Source organism: Sander vitreus, chromosome 8, assembly GCF_031162955.1.
Source record: "Sander vitreus isolate 19-12246 chromosome 8, sanVit1, whole genome shotgun sequence".
NCBI lineage: Eukaryota > Metazoa > Chordata > Actinopteri > Perciformes > Percidae > Sander > Sander vitreus.
The window spans coordinates 25,566,882-25,591,579 of NC_135862.1; the positions used below are offsets into that span (position 1 = coordinate 25,566,882).

General features: G+C 41.6%; 1 protein-coding gene across 5 annotated transcripts in view; it reads right to left on the minus strand.

Moving 5' to 3' along the window:
* tspan9a (tetraspanin 9a) overlaps positions 1–24,698 on the minus strand; it is a 186,672-nt gene that overhangs the window by 22,825 nt on the left and 139,149 nt on the right. For all 5 annotated transcript variants that reach the window (XM_078257657.1, XM_078257656.1, XM_078257654.1 and 2 more), the window contains 2 exons: positions 4,408–4,599; positions 1,357–1,431 (listed from right to left, as the gene is read on the minus strand). In XM_078257657.1, coding sequence (XP_078113783.1) covers positions 1,357–1,431; positions 4,408–4,599 — 267 coding nt within the window. The remainder of the gene's footprint in view (positions 1–1,356; positions 1,432–4,407; positions 4,600–24,698) is intronic.

Here is a 24,698-nt window from a genome sequence, read left to right on the forward strand (position 1 = left end):
TCTGAAGGCTGTGTGAGATAGACTGCGATTGTCCATCCAATCCTAACATTCTTAACATATAAGGCTGAGGACCAGCGGCACACAATTTCTTTAAATTTGCAGGACATCTTATTTGGAGGTAGTCTGAAAATGCCATCTCCAATAAGGATATAATTTGATGTAATGACTTTGCTTTCCAATGACATTTGAAAACTAATCAAAGGAAATACATTGGGTAGCATCGTGGTTTCACATCCTATTAGGTCTAAGCCAGGATAAACACACTATTGTAATTTGGCAAGATGGGAGAAATATGGCTGCTCTTCACTGGAACTGGTGTGAATGAGAAAGTTCTCCCAGACTAATGCCTTATCCCTTACTAATGCAGACACATATGATTTGACATTTAAGAAATCCTGGGCCCTGCTTGGCTATCTTTTCCCGACTTCACAGGTGATGGGAAGGCACTGCTGTGAAGTCAAGAGTCTCTCTATTTAAATTCCAGCGGGGGGGATCAGGGTTTGGAGTTTTTTTTTCAAAGTTAAGCCGGTAATATTTTGGAGATAAGGCAACAGACATATTTACTCCTGACAGGGTGTGCCTCCGAGACCTGATCCAAATCTGAGAATGGATTGGCTGCTAAATGAATTCCTTTATCTGCCTGAGAGACTAAGTTTGAGCAATAACCTCAGAACAAAGAAGGAGAATTAGCTGACGCCCCGGGGGCCAGGCGACATAGAGACTCAGAATATATAAATAGAAGGATCTATCAAAGTCGTGTCCTTGAAAACAGAGAGAAGTCTTCATTGCTTTTCACGCACAAGACATTTGTTATGTTCAGAATGAAACATTTGTGAGGCAGTTTGATTGAACATGTCTGTCTGGATGTAAATAATCTCCGGAGCTTTAAATATCGTCATCTGTTGTCGACATGCAGACATACGCCCGACTTGAGCCCATGTGGGGGTCATGGGAAATGTGCTTGAGGCCAATTACAGGGAGCCAACTGGTGGGGATTGGGCTGCATTTTGTGGCCTAACCTTTGACTGCTGGATAAATGGCTGAATGAAGATATTCAACCTCCTGCCTGAGAAACAAGCCAAATAAAAAAAGATACCCGGAAGCAACTGGAGAACGATATGTTTATCGCACTAACACCTTTTATTGCTTTGTGCAGTTGTGTGTAAAAGTTTTAAGACATTAACTTCCCTAGGCTGTTCAAACTGTGATGTATGCCTGACAGCCGTGGCGTTGTGTAACACGCTATAGACAAGTGGTGAAGTGTTAGATTGCATTGAGAAAATGTTACAGAGTTACTGGAACAGATGACTTCATGATGAACAATCAGGCATAACATGGAGAACAAAATTAACTTACCTTATCTGAGTACACAAAGAACAGGATGAGCAATATCAGCTCTGCCAGGAGAATTATCAGCAGGACAATGAAGAACTGTCAAAGAGAGGGGGGAGAGCCTTGTTTTAACAATTGCGTTGACAGTATTGTTAATCTACCTTGTTATGCCGATGAAAAGGAAGGAACTTTATTAGAAACAAAAACTTTTTTGTGAAATATGCTTTTTGCTCTCTTGCCGAGAGTTAGGTGGAAAGAAGACTTTCATGTCTGTACGGTAAATACGCAACTGCAGTCAGCAGCCTGTTAGCTTAGCTTAGCATTAAGACTTGAAACGGAGGGAGGGAGCTAGCCTGGCTCTGTCTGAATGTAACAAAATCTGCCTTCCAGCACCTCTAAAGCTCACTAATTAACACGTTACATCTTGTCTGTTTAATCTGTACAAAGTGTAAAAAGACAATGTAGTTTTATGGGGGGTAATGTGCTGGACTGGAGTCTCTGCTGGTTGCCTGGCAGCCTCACTGACCATAACAACAAAACCGCAGGGTGTTACTTCGCCCAGACAAGAAATAGCCCAGCACAAACAAGCTATAACGTGTTAATTAGTGCGCTTTAGAGAGGCTTGTAGGCAGATTTTGTTTCCTTTGGAAAGAGCCAGGCTGGCTGTTTCCCCCCTATTTCCAGTGTTTGTGCTAAGCTAAGCTAAGTGAATGTTGGCAGTAGCTTCACATTTAGCATACAGACATGATTGTGGTATCGATCTTTGCATCTAACTCTCAATAAGAAAGCAAATAAGCATATTTGGCAACATGTTGAAGGTTACAGTAGATCTCAGTTTGTAAAATGTATACACATGCAGCAACAGGGATTTCTCAATAATTAAACCAAGCAACACACATTCAAAAACACTCAAATAAGATAAGGAAAGAGTCAAAAAGAGATAAAAGGAGGATGTGGGAGAGATATAGGGAGAGAAAAAAGGAGAAACTAAGTGCTAGAGTGCTTGTGAACGTGTGAAGAGGGAAAGGTTTAATACCTCCCTAGATTAATTTCCAACACAGCCTTGCATTTCATCTACTATTCTCCTCTCTCTACTTGACTCCCCATCAGCTCAATATTTACCAAGCTCTTCTGCACAGCATGGGAGGAGGACCGCAAACCTAGATTCCAGAAGACCCCATTAATTCCGAACTCATTTGAGAGGAAGGGGGTAGGCCATTATTTGTGTCAAGGCCCAAATGAAATAGTAACGACATTTTGTGTAGGATTGGTATATGTAGTATTTGGGTTGCCAGTTCAGCGTATCACTGTTGTGCCTTCATAGTTGGTTTGTCACATTTTCCTGGTGCTGGGAGTTCAACTTCTGTACACTAAATTGGTGGTGCTCTGATGGCAAACTGTGAGAATGTGTTTGTATGTATTCACATGCACAAACAGCTTTGAGGACGTATGTTCTCATTTGCTAGCAATTCACACCTTGAAGGTTTTAAAGAGTTAACATTTCAGCCGGATATTATAGTGTTTTCTCTCCCACTTTGTCATGTTTTTCTCTTTTCTTCAAATTCTTCTCAGTAAACATTTACTTGGCAGCAAAAAAGAGAGACTAAAAATGTACTGCAAAGGCTGTCTAGGCTTTGAATATTGGTAATCCAGAGAGTTGTCCACAGAGTAACTTCAGAGATAATATGTCAAGGTAGACGCTCAGACCTGTTTGCTGCGGGAGATCTAAACCCACTCTGATGTTTCCACGTCCTGCATCCCCCCCCCACCCCCCTATTCCTGGTTGTGCTGAGCCAAATATGAAACGCTGCCACACACAGATGTGGCCAGAAACTTAATGAGAGACATCAGAACTTAGATTTTCCATTAAGTCGTTCTTTTTTCTTAATCCAGCCGTCTTTCTCACCCCCCGCACGCCGCTCTCTTCCTCTCTCCGCTTCACAGTTGTTAGACAGGTAAAGGAAGCCATGTCGGACACTGAGGCTTTGGTGGGACTTCTGTGTGACGCAAGAGCTTCAAGGGGATTGAGCTGTTTGTGATGTTAAGTACCCAGAGCCCCAACTCCACTTCTCATTTAAAGTTTCTGTACAAGAACATTTTTTTCTTTCTTTTTTTTGCAGCGGATCGACGCAAACCTCATTCCATTGGGTGAACTTTAGTAATTAACTTGTGCTTAAGATAAAACACTTGTACAACTTTGGGCAAACCGTGCTCGTCGAGTCAGAGGAGTCTTATACTGTAGAATAATAGAACATTCTCAAAAATATCAAGTGCTTTTACTGCGCCATGTACATACAGTAATTGTGGTGACACAAAAGAACTCTTGACTGACAGATTTTCTTTTTCTGGGAGGTGACCAAAGCCATGGAAATGACATGACTGTGTTGGTGTTCATTTGCAGAAAGGGAAAATCTCACTCCGTAGCTCTATTTTTCCTCTGAAAGCCCCTGAGGTTTGACACAGGGGTTCTTGTTGTCTACCTCTGCTGGAAGACAAATACAGATACGCTGCGGAGTTCTCGCTGGCCTGTGACTAGTGTGTGTGTGTGTGTGTGTGTGTGTGTGTGTGGGTGTATGGACACAAATGTTAGAAGGTGTCTTCACAAGACATTTCTGTAAATATCTGCATTGGTGAAAAATGAGGGAATGTGAGAATATTCAAAGGAGGAGAAAAAGAGTGAGAGAGGAGTTGCAGTGTGAGAATGTATGCGTCTATGTGTGTTTTAAATGTAAATGGACTGTTTTTATATAGCGCTTTTCTAGTCAGTTAATGGCTACTCAAAGCGCTTTTACATAGTACAGGAACCATTCACCATTCACACACATTCATACACTGTGGCCGAGGCCACCTGCTCAACACTCACACACACACATCCGCTCAACACTCACACACACATCCGATGGCGCAGCATTGGGAGCAACTTGGGGTTCAGTGTCTTGCCCAAGGACACTTTGACATGGGACTGCAGGGCCAGGGATCAAACCACCAACCTTCCGATTGGCAGGCGACCTCTCTACCACTGAGCCACAGCCGCCCCATAATGGGGCATTGCGTAGGTATGCAGATTGAACTCACGCTCAGAAGCAGGCACTTGTTCTCCTTGATGGCACCCAGGCAACCGAGAAAGCCGGTTACCATGACGATGGCGCCGATGGCGATGACCATGTTGGCAGCCGACAGTGAGGGGAATGAGGGCGAGAAGGTGGCGAAGCTGCCCTGCGACACAGAGAGCCAGATGCCCACGCCGAGCAGCCCACAGCCACATAACTGCAAGGCAAGAGAGAAGACAGGCAACAAGGTTAGAAAACAAACTACAGATAACATCAGATCTTTTTGACTCCCTGACGAAGGATTGATGCCGAAACGCGTCGGACTTGGTTTTTAGGTCTAACATGCTTTGCATGGTTGAACGGTGCAAGAATATGGCTCGAGTCTGTGTTGCTTGGCTGTGTTTTGATGCTTGCATGGCCTCCTGAACTGAATGCGGATACTGTTGATGTGTAACTGTGCTAATGTCTTGCTGCTTCCTGTAGCTCTGCATGGCTTACTGAGAAAGCTTATTTGTTGCTCTAGCTGTCTGTATGGTGTCTTGTTGACTTCTGTCTGTAAAGTTTAACCTGTACCAATGTCTTGCTGTTTCCTGTTGCTCTGGTCTAAAAACATCTGGCCAAAGGACTACAGTAGAAAATTAGCCAACAGGCTAACACTGGCACATTTACAGAAAAGTTAATTAATGTGTGTTGTCCTTTATAAAATAAAGAAGAAGAAGATGACTATGCCATGACAATAAAGGCCTTTTAAGAGAGGGCCTTGACATTTTCTTGTGATTTTTGTGTCACTTTTCAGGGATAGCTATATAAATTATAAACTGAGTTTATTTTCAGCTCTCCTGTGGCAGGTTTTGCTGATAATGACAGACCTTGTGAACAATACAGTAATCTATATAGTAAGGTTAGCTCTAAATGAACACAAATCCCAGCTCAAAAGGCCCACTGCAACAGGCTCAATTTTCCTCTGGCTGCCCGGGGAAATGCAGACACAGTCATCCATCACCAAACACTGCTCAAAAAACAAGAGGGCTTACCCCAATTAAAATGATGATAAGCCAATAACAGCTCTGCAAGAGATTAGAGCAAAAATTGGACTTGGGCCGTGCTGGTTTTGCACATTTGAGCTGATTACGTTAAATCCAGAACATACAGAGATGTAATTACTGCCACCTTCTAAAATGCAAACTTCCAAGCGTTATAAAACTACCTGCAGTATACTTGAACTTCACCTAGAGGGAGCAATTCCCTAATTCCCCTCTGTCACCCTGCCAGGCCCCGCTGATGTGTGTGAGGTCTGCAATGTGAGTCCATTAATGCAAGAAAGTGTTTATGGAAGGCTTTGATTGGCGAAGTGTCCCACCTGCTGATGTGTTGCTCCATTAGTCAGAGAGGAGAGCCATGCAGCATGCCTACCACTCGATGAAATATAGGCTAGGAGGTAAGTGGTGTCATTTTTGCCTGCAACTAATAGAATGAAATACCCAAGGCAATCTTGCTATGATAAAAAAATAAAAATAAAAAAATTCCAAATGAGGTAAGATATGGAATAGCACCATGGTAAATCATCGCACGGTTCACAGCGCTCCCCTCTTCCTTGCTCATCTTCGCACCGCTGCTCTAGAACACTTTAATGCCTGTCTGCAATATGTACAACAAACCTGCTCTGCAAGCAAACAAACACATGCATTCAGTGACACACACAGTCATCATCAGATAGCAGTTATGGATGAATCTGTTTCCTTTTTGCCTTTTAGAATAAATTAATTAATCCACCACACACAGGGCTAATTTTCTCGATCTGATAATGTTCAAGTGATAAAAAACGGTTAATAAACCGGGAAATGTGCTGCAGCACTTTCACAACAAACAAGAGTAGCCTCAGTCTGATTAATGGCACAAGTCTGTTGATCAGCGATGTCGCACCGCAGGCAAACAAAGTGACTTAAAGCCCATTACAAGTTCACCAAACTCCTAAGTGGCTCTCAGAGATGTTAGGTGATGATGTGTAAGAGAAAAGTTGGGGTTTCCTTATGAGCCTTATGAGGTGCTGAGAAACGCCACAGGTCTAATGAGTCCTTTAGGATCTGTAGATACATAAACTGACTTCAAGCAACCCCCTTTTAAGTGTCAGATGAGTGCAGTGTCACTCTCATTGAACCTGTAACCTTTGAGCAGCGAAGTTGGACTCTGTTCGGGTTGACCACACATGATGAGAGTGCTTCAGTAGGTATACAGGAGCGCACTCAGGCGGATGAATGATACACTTGCTCTCCTAAGGACTAAGAAATGACTAGATGCAATTAAAAGTGAAGACACAGAAAGAAATAATCAGGAGTGTGTGTGAATGACATTGGATAGATAAAAGCCTGGTTTGAGAGTGCTCAAATTCCAACACTGATTGACTGCGCTGCCCAGGGTGTGATGTTGTGAAAGATTGGAGTCGACGCTCAATAAACACAGTCTGCATGCTGCTGTCAATGTGGAAGGCGAGGGGGGGCTGCAAACAGAGCCCATCCAGCACACTCTAAGCGAAGGACACTTGTTTATTTACACATAGATGACAGTAAAGTTGCATTGGATTTATCACCGGGAATGAACGAGTGGTCTGAGTGAGACCACTCCTGAGAGAGACAGAGGTGCGGTGCTGCTGGTGTAGCTGGACTTTCAATCATCTAGCGTCTAAATAATTCAAAAGGAACTGTATTCGCTGCAAGGCGCTTTATGCTTTCCTGATTAAGAAAAGGGAGATTGAAAACGTCAAAAGGCTGGTAAAGGTCATGTCCCTATGCAGAGCGGCTAATATATGGAACCACAGATGACTGTCTTCTGAAGGCCAGATTATGAAGAGCACAAGGACAGGTTCGAGGAAGCAGGGGAGGAACAGTAGGTTTAAGAGGCCAGATAGATAGAGTGGACTTAAAGCTCGCGAGGGGAGCACGAGGAGGTTTAAGAGTCCAGGTGGGGAGAGACACAGTGCCTGCACTTAATTGTGTTTAATGCCCAGTGAAGGGAACTTGTCCAAGTGTGTCGTTCCCCTAAGTGACTGTAAAACCACCCAGCAATCTGTCTGATCTGAGCCTACCAGGAGTAATCTCTGCCCTGCTTCTTTCACTACTACCATTACTACTACTACAACAACAACAACAACAACAACAACAACACCACTCTGTCATTAGACCTTTGTTTCAGTGCCACAGGAAATACCTCCAGTATAAGCTCTAATCTCTTTGGTTATCTGACCTCGGCGAGTGCATCTGAGCTTGACCTGAAGCCTCTCCACTGAGCTCCTTATCTACTTTTAATTGTGGGGTGGTCATGTTCTGATATCCCATCTGCGGGTTTAGGATCAAGGAATCCCCAAATACCGGAGAGGCACGGAGAAGGCTTACTATTAAGGCCGTCATTGTTATAATATCAATCAGAGCGGTAGATGCTTCAGGGTTATGATTAACATTTGGGTTGGAGGAATACTTTGGCCTATTACCATATTTTCCAGGGACATGGAAATATAAAAATAACAGTTTATGCAAACAGCACTTACACTTAATATATGATCCGCTAGTCCCTCAACACAAATATCCCACAGTGATGCTAAGCTTATCACCGTTTACATTATTCGTTGTTGGGGACCCTATCTTTGCAACTTGACCCAGTGTGATTCTACACGGCAATTTAAAAAAACATATTGTGCAGTTTGCACAATTGCTCTGGGCTATTACTCTGCTTTCACAATCCATGTATGCAACTTTGCAGAGCACAGAGCTATCATTTAACACTGAGGGTGACACGTGACAGCTTGCCAGGTCCACTGCTATTTCAATTTTAACAAGCGTCAGTGAGGTACTGAGTCCTTTAGCACTCTAGATTTTCAAATATGTATTTATGGTTTAGTTGCTGGAAAACACTGTCAAAACAACATGGCTGTTTTGTCTTACTGATGTTATTTTATTTGTCTCGTTGACGTTACCATGCATACATGCAGCGCAGAGATCTTTGAAGCGGATAGGAACTTATCTTCCAGCCGTGATAATGAAAAATGATTTGTTGTCTGGAACACAAAACTGAAGAAAAAAAAGACTCTAGCACTCAGAAAAAATATGGCCACTCTTCCTTAAGAATTGAGTCCGGTTTCAAAATGTCATTTGTAGAAAAGCGACAAAAGAAGCCCCACAGCGAGGACTAGAGAAGAGCAACATTAACTTTCTGGTGGAGGAAATTGGAGGACATAAGGTGTGAATCTATCTAGCTGTATGAATCTAGCCCTGCTGTTCGTGGCCCTTTAACAAGCACAGGGTGAAAAATAATTGCAATAATACTGTGTGAATCAACTGTACGGCAACTTTTCAAACAGGAAGGAGAGGTGAAGGAGGTCAAACCATAAGATGTGTGAAAGAGGGATAGAACGTATTAGATATCTATAAAAAGACTGGATATAGACGTGAAATGTGAAAGAGAGATTGACTTTAGAGGGGGAGAAGAAGAAGAAAATAGAGGCTGACCCTTCATCCGAATGGCTGGCTCCGAGAATTAACAGTTGCTGCGGTTACTGGCTCAGTGACACAGAGCCACTCCATACAGGACCCCACTTTAATCTTCCCTAGAGGAAGGGGGTCTGAGAGTGGTGTGCGTGTGTGTGTGTGTTTATGTAAGTTGGATGATATTGACCTTTTCACTCTCTGAGCGCTCAGAGAGGTCACAATCCTGTCATAAAGAATGACAGCTTTTGTCAAATTACTGCAGTTCTGTGTCATCACACGGGCTCAATGCTCCTGTGAATGAGTTTGTAAAGTTTAATTGAGTGAGTGATCCATGTGTGTGTGAGTGCATTGAGAGCGCGTGTTGGAGCCGCTTACTTCAGTTTACTAAAGGCTTTAAAGCTAAGAGTAAATAATTGGCCGACAAAGAAGCCGTCTTTTACACAGACATCATGATCTTCTGTAGACATCTGGTGCGCCATACTGAAAACCTTTTGTTTAAGTAATTAGAAAGCACTTCTACCATTTCAGCACAATAAACCATAAAATTGGGGGAAATGCCAACCTTACTGCACTGCTTTAGGATGTAGCCAATTTATCACTTTACAATCCCCTTTGCCCTTTACTGCAACTCCATCTTTCTTTTCATTGGGAAGTACAACTTTTTTTCCCCTTGCAGTGCACAACATCTTCTGCTTTAGCCGGCATTGATTTTGCACTCAAATGAAGACAGAGGATATTCACTTCAGATAAAGGACCATTTTTAATTTCTCGCCATGTGATCCCGCAAGCCTGCGATTCATGTTACCATACAAGTACTTAATGACCTGCCAACTGTGAGAGGGAACCAGAGTCACAGAACAACAAACATATTGAAGCAACCGTAAACATCAAATAGGAATGGCAAAAAAAAAGCCTGAAAGTAAAGACAGGCTATTTGTATTTTCTACTCAGCAAGTGTAAAATGTCTTCTTTGAGGCATGCTGTGAAAGAAAAAGCAGCCATTTTGAGAGTAGACTCTCAAAAGAGTGTTTGTGTGTGCCTGTCAGAAAATGTTTTTAAAATAAAACCTTCCTAATAAATAAGTACGTTTTAAGTTGTACTGTATTTACCCTCCATGGTGGCCACATGTGAGCAAACAGAACAAAAGCCCGGGTGACACAGAAGAACACTTAACTAGTTTTCACATTATTGCTCCTTATATATTCCTTGAATCACCTTCCTTCTTGACAAGCCTTCAGAAACATTTATGCTTTTAGTCCCTTTTATTAATAGCCGGATTGCAGTGCGTTTTATTAAACGCACTGCTCTAAAAGCTGTTATTCAGTGTTAATATGTGTGTCACTAGCAGCAACCTGACGTTGATTTTGGCACTTGCTATTAACGGTTCTTTGTTGGATTGAAGCACAGACATTTCTATAATAATACAATAAAAAATGTCTTCATTTTAACAATCCACTTTACAGCTGCTGACATGGAAAGTATATTACAATATTATAAAACATAGTTAAATACACAGCTTACCTTTGTTGTTAGCATGGAAGCTGTGTATTAGGCTGTGGTTATAACCCAAGTGTTTGTAACACTTGTACTGAGCCTCTGGACGGACAACAGAGAAGTGGATTACGCTGCAGTTGTGGTTTATATTTTTATGGACTTTTTATACTTTTTCTTCACTGAGGTGCAGGCTACAGACTTTTCAGAACCACTTTTCAAGCCTACGTGGTAAAAACACAGGTTTTCAGTGGAGTATTCCTCTTAGCTATCAATGAAAACGTGTTTTTCTTAAGTAAAACATATTAATAAATATCCAGATAGATAAGACACTTGGGCCAAGGAAAGCTGCTTCAAAAAATTACATTTATAATTTAAAACAGACTTGCTAAAATTGACTTTTCTCAGTGAAGCATGGGTACTTAATGCATAATAAAATGAATCCCTAAACCCTTCCATTATGAGGCCCATGTATTTCACTACATCCCTTTACACAGTATTTATCTTGATGATGGTAAACAAACTAAGCTGTAGACAATATACAGCCTTCCAGTAAAACTCCCCATCCCTGTCTCTCCAGACTTCCGATGGGCATCCCTGTCATTCCCCAGTGAATAGTGTAAAGCCGACGTCCGTTGTACAACAAGTAAATTATTCACAGGGTATGCGATGGTAGCTGAGGGAAACAGTGCTTTCAGGCTCAGAATATAAACTCTAGAAGTAAGATTAAAAAGCTCCATCTGCCTGGTTAAAGTTTTATTAGAGTCCTGGTGGATTCACACAATGCGAGAAATTACCTAGAAAATCGCGCTGACTGATGGGACGACTGCATGCTGGGTTCTATGAACACGTACACTTTAGTTTGGAGACATTTGAGCTTTTATGGGGTTGAGTACATATTTTCTACATATCTCAATTGACTTCCAGCATCTGTCCTAGAGGTGTGAATCTTCACTAATCTCCCGATTCGATTACGATGATCATGTCAGCGATTCAATTCGATATCTCGATGCATCACGATGCGTCAAAGTTTTTCTATTAAAGCCATGTAGGATATTTAATTCATAGCTTTTCAAGCTTCAAAAGCAAAACATTCTGCAGAGCTCTGATACTAAATAAATTGGATGCATAAAACTACAGCGCTGAGCACATGGCACTTCCTGAATGTGAAAAACATAACAGAATGTGTAAACAGAAAGGTTGTTAGGCCTACATTAAATTGTAAACAGAAATAATCGATAATGAGCCTGCCGATTATCGAAGCAGCATCGTCCATGTCCACGATTCGATGCATCGATTATTTGATTAATTTCAACACCTCTAATCTGTCCAGGTAAAAAACACAAGACAAAAAGACTTGGCTCGCTGGTATGCTCCATACAGAAAGAGTTTCCACTATCCATTACATGCTTAGTCAAGCATTCAGAATGGTGCAATTCTGTGGTGGTTCTGATTGGATGCCTTAGCTGGGCCAAAGGTAACCTAGATTACACTGTTTAGGGTCTTCAGTAATGCTCCTATCAAAGATGTAAGGTTTGCCATGTCTCCCTCTCTCTCTCTATCTCCCGAGAAGAGTTGAAAGGCCTATTCACCACAAAGTGACTCTAAATCAATCGAGCCAGAAAGGATTAAAGACAAACAAGCCTTTCTCTGCCTGTCCAGAGCCATCCCTGCTGTCTGCGCTGACACTTCCGCACTCTTTCACACCTGACAACAGCCTCTACCCTTAGAGGACAAGATGGAAAAAAAGGGGAAAGCCAGGACAATGGCAGAAGAAACACTATTAGACATCCCTGACTAATTCTGCTGTTTGATCTTTACCATTCCAACAAGACTCTTCAGTCAGCCTAAGAACCCACAGCCACTTCAATTATGTTTTGAGGACAAGCAGGATAGCACCAGGAAGGGGAAAGTCATCCCAAGATTGCAGCCAGAGAGCGAGGAAGCTCTGCTTGCCACAGTCAGTCAGAGGGAGTGAGAGTGTGGATGGAGTCTCTGAGACATGCCCAGGGAAATAGGGCCTGCAAGCCATGCACAGTACAAAGCCCAGTGCCAAAGACCAAAGCCCTGGTCCAAATACAGACAAACAGTACCACAGGGGAGCAAAGCTCCTTTACTTCATGCTGCGGATGCGGGAAGGCTGCAGGGACGGCAGCTGCCCTGTCTTACTGCTATCTCTTCCTAGTCAGCCCAGAAGCAATGCTTAGAAACCCAGTGTGCTCAGTACGTTAAGGCAATGAAGGACCATAAAAATCCCAGTGATGTTCTAATGAGGACAACGAGATATAAATACATAAACTGAGCTGATTACAGAAGGAGACGTTTTTCCACCAGGCACTAATTAAATGTGAATATTGCCGCTTGCTGTTGACATCAAATGTGCTTATGAAGATATCTTACGAGGCATTTGCATACAATAAAAAAAGACAATGTGTTAAGAAAAATAAATTTCAATTCATGTGAAGGCAGTTCCTTTTTATGAGTGCCTGTTTTCCTTAACATAAACTGCCACGCCTGTAGAGGCACACAAACATTTGGCCTGTATAAATATCTCACTCCGGTCTGCCAGTGCAGCCATGCCGAAAATCCTCAGAGGCAGGCAGACGGGTGGACCGTCTCCCATTGAGTTTCACTAGTTGAAGGGCTTAATGAGTATGCTGGCTCAGCAGAGGTAGAGCATGGCCAGAGACAGGTTGGACACTCGAGCTGTTCCCCACATAGCACCTGGTGCAGAGGACCAAAGGGCTCAAGCAAATGGGAAACCCCTGCTGTACTATGTGGCAGCTATAGTGTGCTGTGAGTAAAAGAGAAAGTCCTCAGTGTTACCCTCAGCACATTTCTCTGCTGCTTTTTTACCCCTCACAGTATCAAACTGAAAAGACCCGATGTCATTGTGGAGGGCAACAGCTCAATGATCATATGCGTAATGAACCCACATCGCTCCACTTGAGTTCCCATCTCAGAAAACCACAAAGCAACAAAATAATAACATCCACTAGCAACTATCAACAACTGCAACATAATTATAATTTTTTTCCTGATAGGCATAGGGAGTTTGTGGAATGAACTGAGGTGACATTGGCTGGCTATGTTTGAGATTGCCAGAAGACCAAAACATGTCATTACAAATGTATTTCAAGTGTTTGACAATTGCCGGGCTTAAAATGAGGTGAAAAGCAGCCCTGGGATTTCTCCTTATCTTCAGGGTCAGTCTGTCTGACTTTGTGTAAAAACAGACAGGCTGCTAGGTTCACTGTGAGCTGTTGGGGGAGAAAGGTGATACTAAGCGTGCGTGTGTTAACGTCCCTGTGTTTGTGCATGCGGATGTGTGTGTATTAGATAGTTTATTATCTCATTTCAAAGCATGGAGTGGGTGTGTGGCCTTGCTGCAGGGATGGTCGGAGAACTGCACAGCTTACCAAGATCTGACCTGCTGCTGCTGCTGCAACACAGCATCCATTAGAGACACTGGCACAGCACATGGCCTAACATTTCACTACAACGTGATGCAGGCTCACCCACACTCTCTTAATAAACTGGAAGGATTTCATTTGCTGATGGGTGTGGTGGCTGCAATCCCAAAACAAATATGAAGGGGTGAAGTGAACTGTAGCTGTGAAAAACACACCGCGTCTATTCGCTATTTGTGCTTTTAGATGCTTTGCAGGGGGGGGGGGGGACAAATTTTTAACAAATGCATGAGAATAAAATTGTGAACATCTAAGTACATGTTTATTCCTGGAGCCGCGGCACTGTGAATGGGAACGCTCCTGTTATGCAATGCGAGGCATTATGCATCCCTGGAGGGACAGAGCGAAGATGAAGATGCAAAATATGCAAATCATCTTAAGTGAAAACCAAAGCACCAGGCGGAAGCCTGGCGAGAAAAGGGGATATTCAGATTGAAAGACATATAATCAATAGTCGCTCTGCATTTGATGCCACAGGGTAAATAACTTTCCCTGCACTTACTTTGTAAAGGGCTTTTTAATGCCCTTTCCTCTTCATATAGTAAATTATTCACAACACTTTTAAAGGCAAAGCTAAGGAAAGACACCGTGGTGGGAGAGGTTTGCTAATGCTATTACACCCTTTTCTACGGTGTACAACATACTTTTATTATTGGCCGTTTTCCCCATCCTCTTATATCTTATTTGCCCCCCTTTTGCATCTTTTCATGCTGCAGGGATCAGTTCTTTTTCTACTCATTGCTACCCAACCATGTTGCAATGCATCCTATAATTCATGCCCTAATTCATGGTGTATTACGCAAAAAAAAAAAAAATAGGAAAAGAGCTTTGGGAATATTTGCAGACCTGCTGGAATAAGGGAATTCTGCAGAACACAGCATCTCCCTCCCTCTTTCTCTCTCTTTTCTTCACCAGTTTGCAGCAGCACAAATGACCTTATTCCGTGAACATCTGCCAAAGTGACTTCATTTTGGTAATAAAATGATAATAATAATGAACGGATAATAAACTAATATTATCATTACTGATAATAAACTCAGTGTGAGAGAACACGGATTGAAAACAAGACCTTCCATCAACCAATCCAGAGAGAGACCCTCTGTATTCATAGGAGGTGCATTGTGTCTGTGGGCACCGTTTCAATGTTGATGACGCTACGTCTGCATCTGCTCTTTATCCGGAGAAGTGATTTTATTTCAACTTTGGCAAGACAGTCACATTGCCTGAGTCATGTCAATAGGCCAAAAATCTCTGCTCATCCATCATTACGAAAACCTATACTTGATTCAGACAAGACCGAGAGGTAAAGACAACGATTGATGCAAGATAAAACCTTGACAGCATTACACAAAATTACATTAATGCTTCGGTTTACACTGGGAAACACCACTTTTAACATGGTACATGGTATTGCCATATGGTAAAGCCCTGATCAGTGTTCCCTGTGGTTGTTGCAAGAGCTATCTCCCTTAGTACCTCCTCTCCCTCAGAATCCTAATGCTTCTTTTTATTCATTCAAAAACAGTTCAAATGGGATGACTGGGTGAGAATGAGGCGGTATTGTGTGCATCTCAGGCTCTGTGAGGATATTAAACTTTCAATGCTGTGCTCCCTAAAGAAATTACCTTCGGTCAACAGCACACACAAATACATAGAAAGTCTGAGACCAACATGACAACCCCCTGCCGCCAATCACACGCTGCCAATAAATGCTGTCTTCCCTGTTGACCGGTAAAGGTCAGATTTTAGTGGCAGTTTGATGGCACAGAAAAAAACTTCCTTGACTGGCTCTGCCTCGCTTTCTCTCCTCTCCTAAACGGCTCATTGGAGGCAGCTTTACAGTTGACATGCTAATTAGCGCAGAAGGGGAAATGGACTGTGTAACTACTCTTTTCCGTTCAGCCAACCCACGAATCCCCATCAGCCCCTCATCTTAATGCACTGGACCGCACAAGGAGATATACCACTACATAATAGTAGGGCATCAATCCCTGTATTAATGTTGAGATATAATAGTAGCTGTATTATTCACTGTAACCCACCTCTGGCTGTAAGAGGGGACGAAGGGGAGAAAGAAATCAGGAAGGAGAGGGAGAATGAATGAGGCGTCATTCAGGCTGTGATGTTGCATTGAGGGCGCTTCAACACGACTCTATCTGTGACCTCCACTGGGCAGTCATCAACCCACATCAACTCCCACAACTGCACGTCCTAACCTGAGTAAATGTTGGGTCAGTACATAAAAGACATGTTGTAAGCATCAATGCAATAAAGGTTAATCAGCGTTAGTTACTCCTCTTTAGAAACAACAGAGTAGTCTTGTTTTCAGGGAACAGACTGAAAAGGAACGTATGGATCAATGTCTGCTCAGAAAAAGTATTGGAATAAATCAATACTCATAAGATCTGCATTAAAAGTCTGTCAGAAAACAAATTATCTGCACTCTATGAACTTGCCACAAGCTTGTCATACTATAACCCTTTCAGCACCATATATGTTACTCGCCAAAGATGAGCCTGTTTCACACTGGAGAAATCGGAGAGCCCTCGGTCAGCTGGTGTAGAGTAGGGTGGGGTTTCAGTTGTTTCAGTTGGCGGTTTAACGTATAGCCCCCTCCACTATGTGCAACTGCAGTAAAGTCACACTCTCAGCCGCCTCCCCACACCCCACAAGTGTGCATACTTTATCACACCTCAGTGGATGGCTCCAAATGCCCTGTTGGGACAGGTCATATGTGTATGAAAAGTACCACAGCCATTCATTTTAATGACATCGTCTATCATCTTTTGTTTTTGTTTAAGTACTGATTTCTTATTTTAACAATTGTTCTATACATTCCTGACATTTTATTGAATCTTTCATTTTCTTTTGTTTAAGACATTCTAATCTATCTGCTCCCTATGGTGGATACAAATCTGCTCTGGCTTTATCACTGTCTTTGAAGCACTATAGAACATTATACATTTTTATTCTGCAAAGGCACAGTTCATGTTGTTAATGCATGGCAACACTTTGAGTGAATTGTCTGAATTAGTTACTAAAGTATGCACAGTATTTGTTAAAGCGTAATTCTCGCCAAAATGCAACCTAGGGTGGTTTTGTAAATGTACCCGAGTCAAACTTTCGTTTAAAAGCATATTTAGGACGGAAACACCACTCTAGCGTATTTTTGTTTTTGGCCTTTTGAATTAGCCTGACAAGCCAGACCCACATCAAGATGTTGGGTCTGGGAACTCACCATTGATGGAGCTCAATCCGAGGGGCGGGATAAACGGTTGTCTTTCAAATTCCCTCTACACACAATAGGATAGCGCTACAACCAGGCAGAGCAACGAAGAAGGTAGCGGAGCTACAGTGGGGCAAAAAAGTATTTAGTCAGCCACCAATTGTGCAAAATCTCCCACTTAAAAAGACGAGAGAGGCCTGTAATTTTCATCATAGGTACACTTTAACTATGAGAGACAAAATGAGAAGAAAAAAAATCCAGAAAATCACATTGTAGGATTTTTAATGAATTTATTTGCAAATTATGGTGGAAAATAAATATTTGGTCAATAACAAAAGTTCATCTCAATACTTTGTTATATACCCTTTGTTGGCAATGACAGAGGTCAAATGTTTTCTGTAAGTCTTCACAAGGTTTTCACACACTGTTGCTGATATTTTGGCCCATTCCTCCATGCAGATCTCCTCTAGAGCAGTGATGTTTTGGGGCTGTCGCTGGGCAACACGGACTTTCAACTCCCTCCAAAGATTTTCTATGGGGTTGAGATCTGGAGACTGGCTAGGCCACTCCAGGACCTTGAAATTCTTCTTGCCAAGCCACTCCTTCGTTGCCCGGGCGGTGTGATGAAAATTACAGGCCTCTCTCATCTTTTTAAGTGGGATAACTTGCACAATTGGTGGCTGACTAAATACTTTTTTGCCCCACTGTAGTTGATAGATTAAACTTTTGCCGTATCCGGTCGGCAAAACTCCGAACACATCTTCCTTTTTTAAGAACGATTTCAGTGCTGTTCTTTGTTCTTTTCTCAAAGAAAAGCTTAACTCCAAGTCTTCCAGAAGACCGCTGTTCCCAGAAGTAGCAGCCATAAGCCCGCCCACCTACTCTAGTTGGGGAGTTGCTAGACTGACCCTGGCTGCAAATTAAATTTGCTGCCGCTAGGGTGCGTCTAGATTTCTAGGCTACTTTTGAATGGGAGTGCTAGGGGCACTACTATGATCGCATCAAAATAGCTATTTTTAAAACACTAAGAAGGCTCAACACAACATGAAACTTTGCTTACAGTATCACCAGGGTCTCTACACATGAACTCGAGCATTGAGAACATTATTTGTGTACACAGAGTTTACTAAAAAGAAAGGTTTTGAACAACTCACTGTAGCTGTTGTTGTTTCCGGCCGCCGCCATTTTGTCAGTCAAAAATAGTCAATTATATTTAAGTGAAGCAGTTTGGAAAACGACAAAATGTGGGAGATTAAGAGAGATCTCACCCCCATACCTAAATAGCTGGGTTACCAGACCCTTCAATCACTGCAGAGCGTATGCAGAGCACATTGCTAAAAACAAGATACATCATATATATTGTGCACTGAATTATCAAATAAAATACATATATTAATGTGCACACGACCACCTGTGTGCCTATGTGCTAATTGCATGTATGTGTATTTCACTTTCCAGTTGCCACGAGTGACCTCCAGTCATAAATTCTAGCGCCTGCAGTGAAGGCCAGTCTGTCATCAGACACGAGTTCAAAGACAAAACTAACGGGGGGATTAGTTTCAGCAGTATATTGTGTGTAACTTCTGTACGTGATCGCCACACTGCCACACTGGCTGTGAACTTGGTCTCGCGCCAAATCATGAGTCACACCAGGAAAGTGTAACATTTAGTCAACGCCCCTCAAATATGGTGATCGTAAGAGTTTAACCTTTCGCTTTACCTGTCAGTGAAACTTTGCACAAACTTTGCCACTTGCACAAAGTTCTTAAACACACACTGCTTAAAGTAGCACATGGTCACAGATCTAACTATTTTAAATCAAGGCAGCCAAAAGGTTTTTAGCGCGGACACAAAAAAAGCCAGCTGTGGGACAAAGCCTTTTCAACATCAAAGTCATGAAATATGTCAAAGTTTCAATTAAGTCCAAAAATCCAGAATCCAATTTTTGTAGGCCAAATTCAATATTCTGTATTTACAGCAAAGCAGGAGAAATTCACTTTCATTTACTAGCTGATAGTTGATTTTACAATGCAATTTTATTTTATTTTTTTCCCGAAATGAGATGATTTTGTTTTCCCAGCTTCAACATGTTGCGATGATGTACTAGGCTGAGCGGCTCTGGTGTGGGTAAACTATTGCTGACAAACAGGGGATTTCACACCGGCGGACAAACCTCTACTGCATCCCAAAAAAAAACACGATTACAAAATAACACGACGGCATACAAATCCTTTACAAACAACCCTCGCTGCTGTACCTTCAGCAATCGGCTTCCCGTTCCCTGCCAGTGCGTGAGGGAGAAACAGTTCAACGCCAACGGAAAAATGTAAGCGAGTATAAATTTGGAAGTTCTACATGTGAGTCTTTTCTTTGGATTATCGATATAATCTTTGCACGAACGAAACCAGAAAAAGCTTCACGTATGCTGCCAATAACTACTGTAGGCTACTTCTTATCCTCTCACAAACTCTATTACTCTCACTCTGGTGCCAAGCCAGTAGTGTTAGTATGCTAATCCTTCACATTCATTTACTGTTTATTCTCTAATCTTTGTTTATGTGTATGTCTGAATATGTAAAACTCCCTTTGGGCCCTTCCTGCTTCCTAGAATAGAGAGGTGTATGTGATTATTAGAGCACATTTCACGCCTCTCTGGTTGCCTTTGTTAATAGTGTCCTCGTGGGAATATGGTGGCCCTGGCTGATTTAGAGACCTGTCAAGCACGCCTGTGGTCCAGGTCAATGTCAGGGGGCCAAGCTAGGTCAGGTCCCCGGAAGGAAAATGATACAAGTAAGCAAAAACCCTTACGTATTATTTCCTGGTACGCAGAGTTCTTCTTTTGCAGTGACACAGAGTAATTTAAATGCAAAGTGAACGGGGAGGAGGAGAAGCTGCAGGCTGTAGGTTTTATGCGGGAGTTGACAGCTGAACGGTTCATCATTTGTTTTGAGTCCCCTCAGAATAGCAGTTATAAATAAATACCTGGAGTACAGCCTGCATGTTGGGAGGAGTGAGGAAACTATGTTGTTTTCTCCTTACAACCAAAAAAGGGTACACCAACTTCTAAGAGATGCTGACCTCAGTTATTCTATACCCCGTCAGGCAAAGAGGTTAGGTAGATTTGCTAAAGGATTACAGTGTTCACATTGGGTGTCTGAGGGACAGGTTGACCTTTGTCCACCATGAATTTCATAGTGAGAGTTATTTTAAAAGATTCCCTAAAATGCAATCTTTCTCAGCCAAAGTTATGTAGCAAGGACACAACCCTCTGGAAAAGGCATAAGGAGGGGTGTTTATTTGCCCGTTGGCCGGGTTGCTGGTGGTTTTGCGGAGATTTGCAAACCTATACATTTGTGGGAACTACACAGAACAACAAATGTAGATGTAGTCATTTTCCCGGATGTCAACTTGACAGCCGTATTGGATTTTAATAATGACAACCTCAACGTTTATGAAAAATGTTACAACGGATACATTTCAGTAGAGACTGATCAATGAAGATGAGGTTTGTTTGATTGGTTTAGTACAATAGCTTTGAGGTGTGCGCTCTTATCATCATTATCTGATTTTTCTCAAGCCAGACATTCTTGCTCTTACAGAGCTGGGGAGAGTCTTTTGTTGGGCTATGGAACAGCACATTAAAGAATGAGGGTAAATTCTTAAACAAAACTGTATAATAAAACTGCAATATATAATGTCACTTATATTAGATTAGATTCAACTTTATTGTCATTGCACAAGTAAGGACAACCAGTACAATGAAATGCAGTTTAACATCTAACCAGTAGTGCAATCATTAAAAGTGCATTTTCTTTATAGCAGTGCTTAAAAAAAGACATAAAACACAGAATGCAGTATGATCATCCATTATTAAAGTGCCTTGGCAAATAAAGGGCATAAAGTTCTGAAGACAGCCCATAGTCCTTATAATAGTAGAGACAGAATGCAGTATGATCATATATAGTGCATTGTTGAGGTGCATCAATAAAGTGCATAGTGATCAGAGGGAGTCAGACAGTCCATAGTACATGTGCAAAAGGAGAGGGGGCGGAGCGGTGACGGTATCCTTAAATGTGCTTTTCAAGATCCAATTAACTAGAGGTTTTGTTTGTATGAATATTCATGACGGGTATAATAAGTGCTGGAAGGTATACCGGTTTTAATTTCCTGTACGATATGAGTTATTCATACACTGCCATACCGGTGCATATCTGAAAGAATTGCTGTAACTCTTCAATAGGCAGCAACATATATAATAGTGTTTGTTTCTATAAGTGCACTACAGTTGGGGTGTTTTGAAAGGGAACCCCTTTTAACTGCATTCTCTTCTTAATAACAGTTTAGTATAGTAACTTTTGTATCTCCCCTCCTACACATGTCTGCTCACCTTATGTCTCTTGTTTTGTGATTGTCTGTACTGGTGTCTTCTCGAGTTCCACTGTTTTGACCTATATAAATATAATTTTAATGCATTGCAAGGTGACCTTTGGTGTCCTAAAAGGTGCCCTAAAATAAAATGTATTACTATTATTCTTAATAATAAATCACCTACAACTAACTTTCTTTAACAGTGCAAAACATCATGGCACCCAACAATTTCTAACACTTAATAATTGTACTTACAAAATTGCACTGCCAAATGTCATCTTTTTAATATATTCTTTGTACTCCTCTGAAAGTAGAATAAGCCACTATAAACCTATAATAAGGCCCAGTCATGCAAAAATATAAATAATTCTGTGATATACTGTGAAACCGCCAGGATCTGAAAAAAATAGCATGCTACAAATGTTTGGCACTAGTTACAGTATAATGCCATATTTTGAAGAATAAATGACTTTTCTCCCTTTAATGAGAGTTTTACATTTTCAAGGACAGCTGTGTTATGCGCTTCTTCACTGATCATCTCCTAAAGATAAGTAGACTTGCTAGAAACGCTACTGAATAGCCTACTGACGCCTTCGACTGTGCCGTTTGTCACGTGACCCTCATTATCTCCATTTCTAGATTGCTTCTAGATGATTCTAGAGGGTCAGTAAACCCCTCTGGTCCATATAATGCAGTAAAGTCAGCTGAAGTCAAACCAGCCGCTGAGCTGATAGAGGTGGTTATATATAGATAGCACTGGCAAGCTAACTCGTACAGGGGACCGGGCTGGGGCTCTGTCACACGGCGTGCTGTGATTTAGTGCAAGATCTTTAATCTAAAATCAGCCAATGGCGTAATGGAACCAGACTGTTTTCCATGACACAAACCAGAACAATATTTCCCCCGTGGCAGACGAAGTAAAACAATTCAAAATAAATGGAGGATGATGAGACATTAATTGCCGGATCACTAGGGGAGGGCAGTGAAGAGTTTAAGAGGCAGATCTCCAAAGCAGGGCAGCAGGGGGCACACCACCATTTAACTCTGTGACTCATAGGGAACATGCCTGTTGGATTCAGGGGGCATGATCTGAATAGCCCAGTATTTTGGAAGATGTTAATGTGAGCAGGGCTATGCAACGCTTGTGGGAGCAGAGGGTTTGCTGTGTGACCATCTTTTCAATGTCACAACAGGCAAAGCAAACTCACTCACTCACCAAGGCAGCAAACAGACATTCTGGGTTTGTACAGGTTCCTATTCTTGCCAAGACGACACATTTTAAAGTTATGGCAAAGATAACTGTGTCCATGTTTGGACACCGTTCGCGGTTTTTGGCCATATCCGGACACATCCAGTCTGATGCAGTTTCCGGTCTTTTTTGCGGTGCTTTTCCTGGTCGATTGCTCCAGAAGTGTAAATAATAGAAGTTATTTATACACAGATAAGAATCTATGTGTGAATTTTCATATATGTACATGGGCATTTACATGTCTAATTAGTATACGAAAGTGACTCTGATGAGAGAAAGCATTAAGAACGCTTGGACGACACTCATGGTGGCGGTATAACTTTATATTAAAAATTTAAATAAAGGAGCTTTCACTGCATGGTTTGGAGTTGTTGAAGCATGCCATTTCATTGTGAAGAACAATAAGTACGTTACCGGATGTGTTGACTGCATTGATGTTAATTTGGGCAACTGGAAAATACGGTTAATACGCCCGAAAAAACAGCAGCTCCCAGTGAGCTTTTTATTAAGTTATATGAAAAATGTACAAGATAATTTATATTTGTATTTAAACAGAAATTCTGATAGAACGTTAGCCAAAAAGTGTCGGAGCATAGACACAGTTCTGTTAGTAAAGAGGAGTGTCACAAGATGTTGGCAAATGCTAAAACGCAGTGTAACAAAAGGATTAGGGTTAGTAGGAAAAAGTAGAAAACAATGAATTCAGTCAGCAAACTCAGTCAATGTCCGTCAAACAGCAATACATCTCTAAAGTTTGCTAACGTTAATAAGCTAACGGTCATCCAGACCGAGGAAGGCTGTAGCCACAAAACCCCTGAGTGAATTGAAGCGTATGTATTAAAGTTGTCAACTGTAACTGTGTGTTCAGACGGAACCCAAGGCAAAGAAGTGGCAGGATTGCATACAAAAAGCCCTCGCGGGCGGAACGGATTGATGCATAAATGCTTCAGCACAAATTGGAGCTGGAGCTTTACGAATCTGCTTCAGAACCACACAGATATGAGAGGACAAAGGAGAGAGACTGGAGGGAAAAAAGAGAAAGAACTGGAGTTTCTTTCTATTTCGTTCACTTTCATTTAAGGGTAACTTTTAAAAGAACAGTCTTCCTTTGCACATAACCACCCAGATATGCACCATAATCAAGATGTGTTCAAGATGCAAAATTGAGGAGTATATGTAGAAGCAGATTCCTTTTATTAAGACAAGTGAATTCAGGTCAGCTATATGAAAAAGAGAAAACTGTATTTTTTGACAAAAGTACTCATGGCTTTTTTAGTCCTGATGTGGAAAAACCTTTACTTTTTAGCAACATAAAGTGGGACCAAGATGAATGGAGACATACAATACTATACAGTGGCCTCGGGAAGTATTCAGACACCTTCATTTTTGCAAAGTTTATTGTTCTTGCATCTACAACACAATAAAGTGTTCAAAAAGTGAAGGGCTCAGAAGACTTTCTGAAGCCACTGTAAATATATATTTTTATAGAAAATGCATTTAGATAGATGGAAGTGCTAGGTATACCGTATTTTTTTTGCTGCACTTAAATTTCATCTCATTCTTTCTTGTCACTTTGCATAGCAAGGGTACTCTTTGATTGATGGGCTTTCTTGTAATAAAAATGGAAAGACATTCATTAAGCTTGATGTTCACACTCTGGACACACCACTCATCACTCTTGAGTGAGTGTGGAAAAGAAAGCCCATTCATGCACATCTCATAAATGAAAATGAAAGTTGAAACAGTGGGAAACAGCATCGAATAACCAAGGAAGACTTTAGACAGGCTGCATTTTTTTTTTTTGCCTTCCAAACGAAGCAAAACTGAAAAGACACCATCCGTCTCTAATATTAATTATTAAGTTCATTACACACCACATTTCAGATACTGTATGGACCAATGTGTGCAAAATAAATAAATGAAAAACAAATCAATCAAATAATGAATCATAAAATGAATGTGTGTGTGTGTGTGTGTGTGTGTGTGTGTGTGTGTGTATACCGTATCCAAGGACTGGCAAAGCAACAGAGGAGG